Consider the following 16,649-nt stretch of genomic DNA (forward strand, 5'->3'; position numbering starts at 1 on the left):
CAAGAATACTGGAGTGGGTTGCCATTCCTTTCTCCAAGGTATCTTCCTGATGCAGGGATCAAACCCGGGTCTCCTGCATTGCAGGCAGATTCTTTACTGTCTGAGCCACCAGCGAAGTCTAAACAATACAATAATAGAATATATGATAGACTGTGGTAATATCTAGTCTATATAAAAAAGGTTATAGAGTGTAGGCTGGGTGTTTTCCCACACTTTTAGCCCCCAGACACCCTAGGACACTGGTAAATCCAGAAAGAGGAGCTCCACCCCAGGTCTTGCTCACAGTCATGTGGTTAGGGTGTGGTGAGCTGGGCTTTGAACCTAGGATGCCTCTTTCGTAAATGTCCCCTGGCCTCCCCTCGCCCCGCCCCTCCACCCCGCTGAGGGTGGGAAGTCCTACTCAGTGGGAAGCAGCATCCATCTGCCCTCGATGCTGGGGCCAGAGGAGACCCTTGTTCACTCAAACAACCCTGGGATGGGAGAGTCAGCGTGTGTTGCCTTGATCTGTGCTGGTTCCTTGGGGACAAACTTGGAACTTTCCCTCTCCCAGACCTTGTTTCCAGGGAAACTAGTGAAGATGGCTTCTGGGGTCACCTTGAAAGGCAAAGAAGAGGGAGACCCTGAGGTCTCCAAGGTCCTTTTAAAACTCACCTCTATGTCACTTGGCTTTGCTTAAAACCCTTTCATGTCTGGTTCCCCAGAACAATGTCTAAAATTCCCCATCTGCCTATGTGGCCCTCCTGATCTTGGGTCCTGCTGACCTCTTGAGCTTCAGATCCTGCCCCTCTCTCATCTGCTCTCAACAAAGTGCTGCCTGAAACTTCCCACTCTCCTTCTAATCTAATTCCTCTACTTGGGAAGTCTTTGGACCCTGGTTGGATTGTTAAACTCCTATTCTACCTTCAAAACCCATCTCTGGGCACACTTCCGGATTATCCCTCTCTCTTAGGACAGTTATTTTATCCTTTATAGTGTGTGACATAGTCCCTTTTGCATAGAATACTAGGTTTCCTTTGATCTGGCTTGAGGGTTGGGGCTAGAACTTCCACTGTTTTCTTCTGAGTTTCTAGGCTGAACCCTGATATTGAGTAGGCACTCAATATGTATTTATTCAATGGAGAAGAGACCCCCAAAGATAGCAGGCATCAAAAATAGAGAGAGGGAGGGGGATGCTGTTGCTTAGCAACTGGCAGCCCATGGTTACACGGAGGTCTCATCCCTTCCAACCTCTAGCCAGCTACTGCATCCTGTATTCAGCCATAGCGGGACCTTTCCCAAAGACTTCAGCCCTGAGTGCTCCTTGAACAGAAGCTGGGCCTGCACCCACTTTACACCAGCACAGCTGGGGATGGGAGAGTTTGATGTGAGTACCTAAGAGAGTCATCCTTTTTCTCACAGGCGGGCTGGTGAGGCAAAACTGATTTGTCAAATAAACCCAGTTTCTCTGGCATCCTTGTATTGCTTTCTACCTCCCTGGATCCAAACACAGAAGAAATGATAATGTTACTAATGGTAATAAGAGGCTACCTTCTAATGAATGCCCACCATCTGCCACCCTCTGTGCCACTTTTAAAACATTGTCTCCAATCCTTATGCTCCATATGTACTGGCAATGAATCCCCCTCCCAACAGGAGAAACTGAGGCTCAGAGGAGGAAAGTATTTTGTCCAAGGTCACACAGATCAGCAGTGGTGAAGCCAAGATCTGAATTTGGGTGTGCAATGCCAAGGCCCACATACATTCTGCCACTAACTCAGGAGAGAGAGGTGACCACAGAAGCAGGTTGCCCTCCAGGCATCCTGGGGGACTTTGTCTGCAAGGGAGACCAGGTTCACTCTGATCCTTGTGAGTTTCCAGCTCTAAAGGGCATGGAGGTTAGCGAGGAGAGGGCTGAGGATAAAACAATGTGTGTGTGTGGGCACGCACACACTAATTTGAGAATGGTACTAATCATAATCACAATAATATTCATGATGATCACAACGGCAATAGTGATAAAAGTAGTCAATATTTCTTGGCACTTACTGCGTTTTCTGCGCTGTGCTGGTCACTTTACCTGAATGAGTACAGACATGTAGAGCAGGGGGTGGTTAAGAGCCAGGCCTCAGGGTGGGGCAGATGGATTTGGAATCCCAGCTCTGCCTCTTTTGACTTTGGGAAAGCCATTTGATTAGTCTGAGGCTCCATGGCCTCATCTGTAAAATGGGTTCAGAATCCTAACTTGAGGAGTTACAACAAGGATGAAATGTGACCCTGAATGAAAAAGCCCCGGGCCCCACACAAAGGGAGCTTGTCAGTAGCCTGCAGCCAGTGTGCAGACGTGTCCCCCTGTGGAGGTGTGTGTGTCTGTGACTGTGAGTGTGCGAGTCTGTATTGGTTTGGGGGGCCTGATTGGTTTTGGCGAGGGTGACGGCTGTGTGTCTATTGGAGAAAGGGTGTTGAGGGTCGATTGCTTTGTGTTTTCATAGAGTGGGAGTGCTCACTAGTTTGGGACTGGAGTTCCTGGGGGCCATTCCGAGCAGCCCCCTACTTGTCACCAGCAGAGAGCATCCGTCTTCAGATCTGGGGCCCGCCGTCCAGCTGTGTCTCCTCCTTTCCTTGCCCGGGAGGCCCCCTCAGACACAGTGCCCCTCTCCAGGGAAAGGCTGAAAGAAGGGGAAGAGGAGGGAATGGGTCCGAGGTGGTTGGATCCTGCCGCTCCTGTAGCTTGGGGTTGTGTGCCACCAGCGGGCGGGGACTTGGAATTCGTCTGAGCGCTAGGGGGCAGTGTGTCTGTTTCAAAGAAGCCGCGGGGCCGGCGCAGGCGGAGCGCGCACACAGACCCGCGCAGGGGCGCCCACACCGCGGAGGCGTACCCGCCAGCACATCCACGGGCACAGATGGGCACAGAAAGGGGCACAGGCTCTCACACTCGTGGGGAAAGCAAGATCCACATGAGCAGAGATACAGGCACACGAGGTGCAAGGCCCACAGCCATGGACACACACACACACACCCACAGGTATACAAACACAGAGGCATCCGGAGATAGAAGCAAGGGGCTGGGGGACAGACAGGGCCACTCACAGAAACACAGCAACGCGGGCGGGCACACACGTGGACACAGACATGCTCGGATGCCGGACACCCGCACCCAGGCGGAGACATGAACGCAGGCACATGCCTGCACACCCGCGCAACATTCTTCAGTGTTAAGGAAAGGTGACCCAGACACACATCCTGAACAGAAACACAGCCGGGCCCAAACACACCCTGCTTTCAGACACTCGCACACCTTGTAGACTTAACTCCTGGAAACGGCCCCAGAAAAATACTCCCACACCATCGCCCCCCTCCCCCCTCCCTGGAACGCACAGAATTATTCCACAGGAAACCTGCCCAGGTGTTCAGGGGACCCCCGCCCAGCCCCGCGTGAAGTCATGCCTCAGCAGAGAGCACAGTCCAAGCAGGGTCTCCCCAGAGTGTAGGTCTGCGGGCCATTCTTCCTAGCGCCTGCCCTGCCCGCCCAGGGCTCCAGACAGGCCCCGACTCTCCGTATTCCCTCCAGACACCCAGAGACGTAAGGGTCCTCACAAGGGGGCCTCCTGAGGCACCCAGAGCCCAGGAGCTTCCTCTCTGGACCAAGTATGTGTCCAGGTATCATGGGTTTTGCACAGGTCTTTGCCCATACAGGATCCTCTTTGGGTAGCCATTCCTTCTTCCGGTTCCCTTCTTTGCTCAGGAGGCCCTTCCCCTGATCTGGCCTGGGGCCCCAGGGTGGGGATAGAGGGGGTGGTCCCTGGAGGCCTACCCAGGCCCTTTATTTCTTTGTGCCGAAATCAGCCAAGCCTCAGTCTTTTCTCTGGCCCTCACTTTCCTGTCACTTTGCTAAGTAATAATTTCCATGTCCAATTCCATTTCTTTTCTAGTTCTGAAACCTCTAAGCTATCAGCAAGAGGATAGTTCACATGAAAACTAATTACACAAAATCAATATTTAATCACAGACCAACAACCTGATCCTGCAGAAAAATCCTTTTAAAACTCCACCGCCCTGTACAAATACTTCTTCCTGGATGCTTATTTATGGACCCCATTTTTTGGTGGGGGTAATTTTCATTTTTAATTTCAAAAAGAAAAAAAAATATCTGTAGACATTCACCACAGGGAGGTCCCACGAAGGGCCTGGGATCTGAGCTGGCTTCTGCTCTCTGACTTTTAAAGTTACACGTTTTTATCGTTTGCTTTTATTTTTTATTCTTATTGGGTGGGTGGGGGGGGAGGGTATTATTTTCTTCCAGAGTCTCTGAAGACCCTGCTTCCTGATTCCCCTCTCCCTAAACTGAGCCCATTTTCTTGGCATTTTCAGTTCTGGAACACCCAGACTTCCCACCAGTAACTCCGGGGAGCAATGAATCTGCTAGGCTCCTCGTGGTAACTTTTTAACTCCCTGCCTGTGACGGTGGAGTGCTTAATCTGAGGTTTTTAAATAAAAAGGGCTCAGGGGTTGGTTTTATTATAACGTTTATTTCATTTCAGATTTCATGCGCAATTTAGCAAACGCTAGACAGACTTGGGCGATAAACACTTTCTTTTGTGGGGGGAAAAGGCATTTTTATACACCATGCTTAATTTTATTTAGATTTAATAGCGATATCAGGGGCACTTCAAAGAAAGTTCCTCCCCCCCCCCCCCCCTTCTCCTAAGAATGCTGGCCTGCTACACCTCGTGCTATTTTTTGGCAAGGAAAATTGAAGGCCTTCTCCCCCTTCCTCCTCTACAAAAGCTTTAGGGAGGAAAATACACACACACACACACACACACACACACACACAGAATAAACACTTCCTCTACCCTCCATCGCCTCTAACTCCCAACTTCTAATTGCAAGATAGATTGCAGCCTCAGTGGGGATCAGGAAGATCTAAACATTTTAACTAAGATTATTGGGATGAATATTTCATAAAGAGCAGGGCAGATATTAAATTACTCCCATTGATTTTAGTATCACAACCCAATTCCGTTCCTTGGCCTCTTCAGTTTAATTGATCTCTTAAGGAGGCCAACCTCGCACCGGAAAAGGGCCTGGGCCTTGACCAGAGTGCCTGAACTAGGGTGCGCTGGCCGTCCAGGGTGGCCCTCTGCGCGTTGGTCTTCTCAGGGGCTCCTAGCTGCCTCGCCGCTCTGGCGCTGAGCTCATCCGAAACGCGCCCCCATAAAGTGGCAGAGTGGTTATGGAAGCCGGTCACTGAGAACCGGGAACCCTGGACAGCGAGGATAGGGAAAAATTGCTCGCGCCCTATGAGGGAGGAGCGAGTCAAGCACCCCTATCTCTCGAGAAGATCCCTAACTTCGGGGCTCCCTGTCTGTTTTCACCTCCAGGAAAATGCAAGGGCCGGTTAACTTGGGTGCCACAAGTAATCAGACAGCGGTGGAGAGCCGAAGGTTCGCTTCAGTGCTGAAGTGCAGTCGACACCAGGCGACTTTCCGCGGTGAGTCCAGGATCTTTGCCTGGCGACCCCATTGTCTGAGCGCCCCGCACCGCTAACCGCCCGCCTCCCCGCCCCCTAGCCACCCCGCAGGTCTCGCTTCAGTTGGGGGTGGGGAGTTGGGAACTGTGGTGAATGGGAAGCGGGGTGAACAAAGCCAAGCTCCCGCCATTCTCTGCCTGCGCCCTCTCTAGCCGGGTGCTCGGGGGAGGCCAGGGCGCGCCCGTAGCGCGCTGGCACAGGACCCCGAGGTTAACCGGTGCGGGGGACCCCGGAGCGGGCAAAGTGCGGGTTCGTGGCGGGGGCCTCTGCAGTCAGCACCCAGGACCACCTTAAGAGCGAGCCCCGCCCCGGGCCCGGAGCTCGGGCTGCGCTGATTGGTGCAAATGTAATGGCTGAAATTGATTGCTGAAATGCAAAACTTGTTGCTGCTTCTCCCGGCTCTGGGCGAGAGGCAGACACAGAGAGGGGAGCCGAGACCCTCGGAACGCCCCACGCAGGGCCCCCCCGCCAGCCAGGAGAGGGGTGCACGGACCCCCCAGAGCTGCCCCCGCCCCCTCCCATTCCGGGCTCCGAAAGCGCAGCCGGAACGCCTTAGCCTGCTAGCCCAGCGTGGCCCCCCAACCCGCGTACGCCCCCCTCCCTGGGTCCGAGGGCGACTTGCGAAGCACCTCGGCGCGGAGGCAGGGAACCCTAGCCTTGGAGCGCCCCAACTCCTCGTCTGCTGCCCGCCCGCGCCTGGAACGGGGCTCGGAGATCCCCGCGAACTCAGAGACCGAACAGCAGAGGACAGAAGCGGCAGGCAGCGGACGTGGCCGCGAAGCGGCGCGCCGGGGTGCAGCGCACCCGCCGCGGAATAGGGGAGCCGCGCCTTCCATCAACCCTCGGTTTCAACCTCGGGCGCCCGCCGCTCCTCCTCAGCCCCGCTCAGCTCCCAGCTCGGGGGCGGGCACCAGTGATGCCGAGCGGAGCTTCCAGTCCTCCGACCCGCTGAAGAAGCAGTATCCGCTTGCTGGGGCCGACGGGGACTGTGCGAGCCGATCGTGCTTGGCTGAGGCTCCGGTTGCGGAGCGCGGGGACTCCGGGGGGAGGGGGGGAGGGACCGCTCGGTCTGTGTCCCGGCGCCAGCCACGGCTTTGAAGGGTCTCCCTGCCTGGCCCCTTAGCAGCTCCGCCACGGACTCCGGGAGGCTTCAGGCAGCGTCCAGGGGCTCCCCATCCAACCCGATCGGACTTAAGAAGGTGATTGCTCTGCTTTCCCTCCCTTCTTCCCGCCTCCTTCCCCCCACTTAACTTTTTGTCTTCAGTCACCCGCAGCTCCGTCCCCTCCCCGCAAACCCACCCGCGGCTGTGCCAACCGCCCGGGGCATGGGCCCCCCAACACGGCTCCTGGAGGCCCCGCGGCGCCGCAAGATGTGAGAGGCCCGCGTCGGGCAGAACGAGAGCTTCGGGAGAGGAGCTGATAGCCCCAAGCCTTCACAAGCCAGGCGAGGTGGCGGGGCGCGCTGCGCCCGGGCGGTGCTGAGCGTCCGGGAGCGCCCAAGCCAGGGCCGGAACGAGTAGCTGGCCGGAGGCGAGCCGCGGAGAGCAGGCTGTCATGCCCTATTGATCCCCCCGCCCCCCGCCAAGTATGTTTGGGCTGGACCAATTCGAGCCCCAGATCAACAGCAGGAACGCTGGCCAGGGCGAGAGGAACTTTAACGAGGCCGGACTAAGCATGAACGCCCATTTTAAGGCCCCGGCTTTCCACGCGGGGGGACCCCCTGGCCCCGTGGACCCTGCCATGAGCGGGCTGGGCGAACCCCCGATCTTGGGCATGAACATGGAGCCTTACGGCTTTCACGCGCGCAGCCACTCGGAGTTGCACGCGGGGGGGCTGCAGGCGCAGCCGGTGCACGGATTCTTTGGAGGCCAACAGCCGCACCACGGCCACCCGGGAGGCCACCACCCCCACCAGCATCACCCCCACTTTGGGGGCAACTTTGGCGGGCCGGATCCAGGGGCCTCGTGCCTGCACGGGGGTCGCCTGCTCGGCTACGGCGGCGCTGCCGGCGGCTTGGGCAGCCAGCCGCCCTTCGCCGAAGGTTACGATCATATGGCTGAGAGCCAGGGGCCGGAGAGCTTCGGCCCGCAGCGACCCGGGAACCTGCCGGACTTCCACAGTTCGGGCGCCTCGGGCCATGCCGTGCCTGCCCCATGCTTGCCGCTGGACCAGAGCCCTAACCGAGCCGCCTCCTTCCACGGCCTGCCCGCCTCCGGTGGCTCCGATTCCCACAGTCTAGAGCCCCGGAGGGTGGCGAACCAAGGAGCCGTCGACTCGCTGGAATACAATTACCCGGGCGAGCCGCCCTCGGGACATTTCGACATGTTTTCTCCCTCTGATTCCGAGGGGCAGCTGCCTCATTATGCAGCGGGTCGTCAGGTTCCCGGGGGCTCTTTCCCGGGTGCCTCGGCCATGCCCAGAGCCGCAGGCATGGTGGGCTTGTCGAAAATGCACGCCCAACAGCAGCAGCAGCAGCAGCAGCAGCACGGCGTGTTCTTCGAGAGGTTCGGCGGGACCCGCAAGATGCCCGTGGGGCTGGAGCCTGGAGTCGGCTCCAGGCACCCGTTGATGCAGCCTCCCCAGCAGGCCCCGCCGCCCCCGCAGCAGCAGCCCCCGCAGCAGGCCCCGCCGCCTCCGCAGCAGCCGCCCCCGCAGCAGCCGCCGCCGCCGCCACCGCCTGGGCTTCTGGTCCGACAAAATTCGTGTCCGCCCGCGCTCCCGCGTCCCCAGCAGGGCGAGGCGGGCACGCCCAGCAGCGGCCTGCAGGACGGAGGGCCCATGCTGCCCAACCAACACGCGCAGTTCGAGTACCCCATCCACCGGCTGGAGAACCGGAGCATGCACCCTTATTCCGAGCCTGTATTCAACATGCAGCAGGCGCCCAACCAGCGGCTGCAGCATTTCGACGCACCCCCCTACATGAACGTGGCCAAGAGGCCGCGTTTTGACTTCCCGGGCAGCGCAGGAGTGGATCGCTGCGCTTCGTGGAACGGCAGCATGCACAATGGCGCTCTGGACAACCACCTCTCGCCCTCTGCCTATTCCGGCCTGCCCGGCGAGTTCACGCCGCCTGTGCCCGACAGCTTCCCCTCGGGGCCGCCTCTGCAGCATCCGGCCCCGGACCACCCGTCCCTACAGCAGCAGCAGCAGCAGCAGCAACGCCAAAACGCGGCCCTCATGATCAAGCAGATGGCGTCGCGGAATCAGCAGCAGCGGCTGCGCCAGCCCAACCTGGCCCAGCTAGGCCACCCCGGGGACGTGGGCCAGGGCGGCCTGGTGCACAGCGGCCCAGTGGGCGGCTTGGCCCAGCCGAACTTTGAGCGCGACAGCGGCGGCGCGGGCGCCGGGCGCCTGGGCACGTTCGAGCCGCAGGCGCAGCACTTGGCGCAGGAGAGCGCGTGGTTCCCAGGTCCGCATCCGCCGCCGGGTGACCTGCTGCCCCGCAGGATGGGAGGTTCAGGCTTGCCCTCCGACTGCGGCCCGCACGACCCAGGACTGGCGCCGCCCCCTCCGCCCGGTGGCTCGGGGGTGCTGTTTAGGAGCTCTCTGCAGGAGCCGCTGAGGATGCCTGGAGAGGGCCACGTGCCCGGGCTGCCCTCCCCTGGCCTGCAGTTCGGGGGCAGCCTGGCCAGCCTGGGCCAGCTGCAGTCGCCCGGGGCTGGGGTCGGGCTGCCCAGCGCTCCCTCCGAGCGCCGGCCCCAGCCACCTGATTTCACGGCGCCCGCGCTCGGGGGCCAGCCTGGCTTCCCGTTCGGCGCAGCGAACCGGCAGGCCACGCCGCACAGCGGCCCAGGCGTGAACTCGCCCCCGAGCACGGGCGGGGGCGGCGGCAGCACGGGCGGTGGCGGCGGCGGCGGCGGCGGCGGCGGCGGCGGCGGCGGGAGCGCATACCCGCCGCAGCCTGACTTCCAGCCCAGCCAGCGCACCTCGGCCAGTAAGCTGGGCGCGCTCTCGCTGGGCTCCTTCAACAAACCCAGCTCCAAGGACAACCTGTTCGGCCAGAGTTGCCTGGCTGCGCTCTCCACCGCCTGCCAGAACATGATCGCCAGCCTCGGGGCCCCCAACCTCAACGTGACCTTCAACAAGAAGAACCCGCCCGAGGGCAAGAGGAAACTGAGCCAGAACGAGACCGACGGCGCGGCCGTGGCCGGCAACCCGGGGTCGGATTACTTCCCAGGAGGGACTGCTCCTGGGGCTCCAGGGCCCGGAGGCCCGTCGGGGACCAGTAGCAGCGGCTCTAAAGCCTCTGGGCCGCCCAATCCGCCCGCCCAGGGGGACGGCACTAGCCTCTCCCCCAACTACACCCTGGAATCGACGTCGGGGAACGACGGCAAGCCGGTCCCTGGGGGCGGCGGCCGGGGACGGGGGCGCAGAAAAAGGGACAGTGGTCACGTGAGCCCCGGGACCTTCTTCGACAAGTACTCAGCGGCGGCGGCGCCGGACAGCGGGGGCGCGCCTGGTGTGAGCCCAGGGCAGCAGCAGGCGCAGGGCGCAGCCGTCGGGGGAAACTCGGGAGAGGCGCGCGGGGCGCCTACGCCTCACGAGAAAGCGCTCACGTCGCCGTCGTGGGGGAAGGGGGCCGAGCTGCTCCTGGGGGACCAGCCAGACCTCATGGCGTCCCTGGACGGTGGGGCCAAGTCGGACGGTAGTTCCCCGCACGTGGGCGAGTTCGCCTCCGACGAGGTGAGCACTAGTTACGCCAACGAGGACGAGGTGTCTTCCAGCTCCGACAACCCCCCAGCCCTGGCCAAAGCGAGTAGGAGCCCTCTGGTGACAGGCTCGCCCAAACTCCCTCCCCGTGGGGTGGGCGCCGGGGAGCACGGACCGAAGGCACCCCCGCCCCCGCTTGGCCTGGGCATCTTGTCTACCTCTACCTCGACCCCTGACAGCTATGGCGGAGGGGGCACGGGCCATCCCGGCACGCCGGGCCTGGAGCAGGTTCGGACCCCGACGAGCAGCGGCGGTGCCCCGCCACCTGACGAGATCCACCCCCTGGAGATCCTCCAGGCACAGATCCAGCTGCAGAGGCAGCAGTTCAGCATCTCTGAGGACCAGCCCCTGGGGCTCAAGGGTGGCAAGAAGGGTGAGTGTGCCGTCGGGGCCTCGGGCGCGCAGAATGGCGACAGCGAGCTGGGCAGCTGCTGCTCCGAGGCGGTCAAGAGCGCCATGAGCACCATTGATCTGGACTCGCTGATGGCAGAGCACAGCGCCGCCTGGTACATGCCGGCCGACAAGTCTTTGGTGGACGGCACAGACGAGGACAAGACGCTGGCGCCCTGGGAGAAGGCCAAACCCCAGAATCCCAACAGCAAAGAAGGTATATGCGCTCCTTCCCAGTTCCTTTCTCACCTGGCGGATACGCGCCCCACCCCCATCGCTGGCCTTGGCGTCTGCCTGGGAGGCTTCAGAAAAGGGGAGGGTCCCTCGGGGTCGGCAGGGCACAGGGCCTTCCTGACGCCCAGCTCAGAGCTGGTACCCTTCCTTTGGTTACCCCAGGGGCTCCGTGGGCAGACCCCCTTCTCTCCCCCTAGGTGCTGCCAAGTAGACTCTAGTTTCACAGCTGCAGTAACAACTTAAAGTGGCACGCATTTGGGGATTATTGTAGAGTACCCCCTGTCAAATTTTAGCTGAGTTTCTGGGTGCCCTGAGGACTAGGCCTCTTCCCTTTCACACTCAGACCCCTCCTCACCCCTCAACGTGCAGGCCTATTCCACTTTTCAGGAGTTTCCTACCATCCTTCCGCACCCCCCCCCCCCCCCAGCTTCCACTTCCTGGCAGGGCACCTGGGAAGCTGTGTTAATGCCTCCCCATCTTTTCCTAGTCAGCCAGCCTGCAACTTGAGCTCCCTCGCGTGTGCCAGCATCTTTGGGGGAAAAAGTTACCAGTTCTGGTGTCCGCAGCATCATTCAGCGGCAACGCCTAATTTGACATTCGTTCCTAATGAATAGCTGTTTTGTCTCTTCTTAACGATTAGAGTTTCATTGAAAAACTGGAGACCTGTCAGGGTTGTAGGAGGCAGGCAGTCTTTTCAGAGTGCACCTCCTTGACATTTGGTTGGTGGGGGGGAGTGGCGGGCGGGGGCCAGGGTGGGGTCTACTTGGCAGAGACCAGACCAGTCGACCAGGGCATCATTTGTGCATGGGGATATGGATATATATTCTTAAGACACAAAGGACCTGAGTTTGTCAATATCTCGCCTGGCTTTGGTGACAGATGTCTGCTCCCAGTTCTCCTTTGCATTCTAAGCACTCCCTCCCTGTCGGGCCTGGAGGCCTTTAAGGTGGGTGGGGTGGGGGTTAGTAAAATGGACCACCATTGCCGTTAAAGTAATAATAGTTTTTTTTTTAACCTAAAGGTGACCGGGGCTGCAATAGATATCTGTTCTATTTTTTTATGGGGCCTTTTTAGGTAGCATCATTTTCTACCCCCCACCCCATTCCTACCTTTTGCTTTTAAAACCACCCTGGATCCCCTTGGTCTCACCAGGCTATTACCTTGGAGCCTGTAGCTGGCGATATAACTGTGTCTTAAAAAAAAAAATATGTCCACTGATCCTTGCTTCTCTTAGGGTGGTTCTCCTCTGCCTTTTGCTTCTACCTTCAGTTTCAGTCCACATCCTGCATCCTGCCATCTCTTGACCCAGGGTTTAAGGTGCGGGTAGGTTTTAGGACCAGGGGATGGGGGCGGAGGGAGAGGGGGAGGGGAAGTGCGGCAGGAGTTGGGTGGCTCAGAACTCCGGGCTTTGACCGCCGTCCCGGGTAGCTTTCCCGCTTGGGTTTTCTAATTCATGAATGCGGCCTTGCTGGTTTTCTCTTTGTTCGCCTACTGCCCAGCCCGGGACGCTGCTCTCTCATTTGAAGCTGGGTGTTTAGCATGCACAGCAGACGCTGCGGCCAGCATCAGCATTCTCCAGGCTTCTCCCAGGCAAGGCCATAAATTGGTTAGTTTGGGACCCTCCGCTGCTTCTCCCTGCCCCCCGCCCCCCCACTTTTTCTAAATGGAGTTGGACTCAGCATCCTGGTCTCTCTGCCTCCCTTCTCTTTTATTTTCTTGTACACAACATCTTGGTCCTACCGATCGATAGCTGGTTAGCACAAATGCCAGCCCCTGTCACTTCTACCTGGCTTGGCCTGGCTGCCCCTCCCCCTCCCCCTTCTCCCATCCCTCCCCCGCACCCATAATTAAGACCACATTGGCCAAAATGGTGTGAGAAGAGTCAAAAAGAAAGAAAGAAAAAAAAAAACAAAACCCGATTTAGAGAATTAATAAAGAAAAACCAATAGCACTTGGCCTGCAAGTCTTTTGAAGGGCCTTAGGTGCAGAGGAGTTGGGTGGTTTTAATGAGATTTTTTTTCCCAAGGTGTTGCACTGTTACCTTCTCAGCCCGACTAATCTTCCTTTGCAGACAAAAAAAAAAAAAAAAATGCAGACTGAGAATGAAGAAAATGTTTTGTTTTGTTTGTTACATTATCACCGTCAGGCAAAGGAAAATATTTTTTTGGAAACAGATACTAGTTAGTTTCGGGGTTGATTTCCCCCTGTACGCTAAACACAACCCTCCCCTGCACACGGGGAGATGGGAAACTTCCTCCAGGGACCGGCTTCGGGGCTGGCTGCCTTAGAAGCCTCGGCAGGGACACCCACTTGACCTCCTTTGTTTTCCACTCTGTGATGTAGGAAAGACAGTTTCCTAGATAAAGCCCCGAATTGAGGTCACTCACAGCTTCTGCAGCCTTGGGACTGCTAGTTAAGGCTTTGTAAGATATCTGCATCTGATTCCTGCTCCCTTACTGGTAGTAAATAAGGACGATTAAACTTTTCATTATGATAACACCCCGCAGCTCCATCTGCACGTTGTATAAATAGGTACACAGAGCCTTCAACGGCCCCCGGTGCCCTGACTGAAAATCAGAATGAAGTGTACCCCTTCGAAACAGAGTAGAGAGAGAGGGGAAAAAAAAAGAATTGAAAGGAAAGCATCCTGCTTTTCTGTAAACACACGCCCAGGGTCCCATCAGCCACGAAGCAGCTTTGAAGGTACCTTCTCCAAGTTCCAGCCTCAGCGAGCACTGTCTTTCACCACCCGCCCCCATCCCCCCCACCTCAGGCAAAGCCCATTTTTGTAATGGTATTTTATTTTGTCACGCCATAAAACACGCCAGTACTAATGTGATTAAATATTAACACTGTTTCTGAAATTTCTTCGCTCCGATGACAAAATACTAGTCGGTCTTTAACAGAAATGATCCTGCTCAGATTGGAGAGGACGTGTCCACATTGTCTTCTGGGGTTTAGATGTCCTTCGGAGGGGAGGGAACTTGACTGGCAAGTTACCGTTCGTTCTCACAAAGTCTCGGCCAGAATCACATGTGATGATGATCTTTTTTTTTTTTAAAACCAAAAAACAGGAAAGTGAGCCTCTGCAAATTATGCTTCCTCAGACTTCTTAATCAACCCGCCAAACAACTTTTATATCATGAAACTCTAGGTCTCCTCATGAGATTCTGTTTGCACAGAGTTGGGGCGGGGGAAGGGTGAGGTTGGGAAGAGGGGGAAAAAGAAAAACCAGCCTGAGTTTGGGCCTATTCAGACATCTATTAAATCAGTGAGGGTTACCTGAATTTGAAATTAGTTTGCAAAATCATCCACCCATCTTTGTAATAGGTGTCTGGCTATGGAGGAATTTCAAAACCCAGAGAGAAGGAGAAATCATCGTAGATTGTAGATAAAGGCTATTAAGCCTAAAAAAGTATGTCCCCCGGCCCCTGCCCACAGGTCCCTTACAGGTTTCAAAACTTGAACTAACTCTCTTCTGTAATAAGTTTACCCTTGCCAAACTTCCATTCTGTTGGCTGTTCTCTATCATGAAATCCAGAGATGTCTAGAAACACTCTTTCACACACACGGAAACGGGAGAGGTCTCCGTCTACGCTCTGCATGCAATCCGGCCCTTTTTGGAAGAATGATATTTTTACAGTGATGCGGGAGAAATTTTTGGAATTTCATGCTTCTCTCAGTGTTCCAGTCAGAGCCCAGTAAAGCGGTGCTGAGTAGTACTAGGCAGGCAGGATTTGAACGCTGGGTTTCCTTAGTCGTGGGGGCAGGCAAGGGGGAAGGCTGCTAGTGCTGTTTTTCTGTTTTTTGTTTTTTTTTCTTCTGAGTCGTTTTCCCCATTCCTCACACCGTGGAGAGAATTTTTAAGGCTCCTTCCAACTGGTTTTAGGAAGGCGAAGCCTTGCAGTCCTATTTCCTCAAGAAATCACCCAGCACGGGTTGCATGCCTTCAAGTGACTTTTGCAGCCTCCGGAAGATGTAACCCAAAACTTCGCAGGTGTTAATCAGGGGTAATGTAAACAGATAGGAGCCCCCTTTGTGCAGCTGACGGTCTGGGCCTGCCTGCTCCCTGGCTAGTCCGGGACACACAGCTCCTCTTCTTTGGTGCTTGTTTAATATTTCATGGTTGTAATAAACCTGTCTTCTTTGCCCGCCTCCCGACATAAAACCCCAACCAAGCGCATATCTGCAATTATACATTTCTACTAAATATTAATAAAGGACAGGGATTTCCAAGGGGCTGAAGCTTATCGGCATTGAACTTGTCGTGGTTTCTGCCACTGGGTTTTTTTCTGTCTGGTTTGATTTTAAATAGGCTCTGCCTTCTAATATGGAATATACACTTATATGTTATCATCTGTATCGATGTATACAGTATTTGTAGATGGAAGGCCTTTTCTCAGGATAGCTTTCTTTAGCTTTCTTAATTTAAACCTAAATTCATTTAGATTTCTGGTGAGGCCCCTTCAGACCGGAAGAGACTGTTGAAATGTACTTCTATTTTATTGAGATTTCTAGGAAAGGAGTGAGGGTTGGTTAATCTAATTTCTCTTTCTAGCAATGAAATTCTATGATTCCTGATATGATTTTGTTTGCCTGACAGAGGTATTTAAATTTCCACAAAGAATCTTAATGGGTCCTGAAAATACAGCTGCCCTTGCCAAGAAGTTACTTGAGATTCTCTGTCTGATATAAAATATACATCTTTAATAAACAGTCCGGGAGGACCAGGTGAAATTAGAGGAGGGGCGTTCTTCCCACTCTGGAAGGGCAAACTTGAGCCTATCTTTGGGATTTCACAGAATGTCCTGAACCCACCATATGCTGGAAGATTTAGCAAAAATCACCTTTCTCTCTGAGTGACAGTAACGTCGAGTCTTGTTCTTTGCCCAGGGAATGATCTGCTTTATCGAAAGATGTTAAGAGATAAATACTCCAAGGAAGAGATACTGTATTTACCTACGTTTGGTTAATTTTAGAGGTTAAAAAAACTATAGCTTTATGTAATAGTATCAAATGTCCAGGCAGTGTGTGAGGGCAAGAAGGCTGCCCAAGCACATTGCAACATGAAAGCGCCAAACCTCTTAGATCAGAGGGGACCTTCGAATCTATGAGGGGGCCCCCGAATCTATGGGGGGGTCCCCTGTAACTAGTGGGGTCACCTTATGTCCTGCCCTCAATGCCCCCCTGCTTGTTCCACCCATGTCTTCAGTCTGGAGGGGCTGGAAGAACCCCAGCTTCATCGTTTTGACTCAAGTCAGGATTTTGACTTGCCCAGGCGATGTGTTTGTTTTAGGACAATGTCTATTTTTAGGCATGTCTTGGGTGGACAGATTCTAGTGTGGGTTTTGATTGCTAGTGGCAGAGATGTTGATACGTACACGAGTGCATGACTGAGAAGAGAGACATTTGGGGGACATTTTTCAAGTTTCCTCGCCTTCTGGTACACCTTGGAGCCCGGCAAAGTGGTCTGGGGGCTGGCTTGAAAGAGTGTGGCCAACGTGTAATGTCCGGTCGGGGTCTGTCCGCAGCCCACAGGGGTGGGGGGGGGGGGTGGGGGGGTAGCAGGGCCCATGGCCTTCTCTTGGGAAGGAGCCCCTCCCCAGCATATGCGCATATACATATGCATGGCCAAGTATATTTCCATCAATTCATCCAGTTACTCCTTTAGTTTCCCCTTAATCTGCTTTCCTAAAGCAGAGTAGGGTTGGTGAGGGGGGCAGTGGGAATGGGGAAGCGGGGAGAGAAACCAAACCTTCAGTCTCTTTGGCCTTAGCTGACAGGTTCTGATTCTCTAAAGGACTGA

General features: G+C 55.9%; 1 protein-coding gene across 1 annotated transcript in view; it reads left to right on the forward strand.

Moving 5' to 3' along the window:
• Positions 1–5,359: 5,359 nt before the first annotated feature.
• The window catches only part of MN1 (MN1 proto-oncogene, transcriptional regulator), a 47,702-nt gene continuing 36,412 nt past the window's right edge, over positions 5,360–16,649 (forward strand). Inside the window, exons 1-2 of the mRNA XM_061141647.1 lie at positions 5,360–5,470; positions 6,774–10,826. Coding sequence (XP_060997630.1) covers positions 7,097–10,826 — 3,730 coding nt within the window. The 5' untranslated portion in view covers positions 5,360–5,470; positions 6,774–7,096. The remainder of the gene's footprint in view (positions 5,471–6,773; positions 10,827–16,649) is intronic.

This window comes from Dama dama, chromosome 5 (genome assembly GCF_033118175.1).
Source record: "Dama dama isolate Ldn47 chromosome 5, ASM3311817v1, whole genome shotgun sequence".
Lineage (NCBI taxonomy): Eukaryota > Metazoa > Chordata > Mammalia > Artiodactyla > Cervidae > Dama > Dama dama.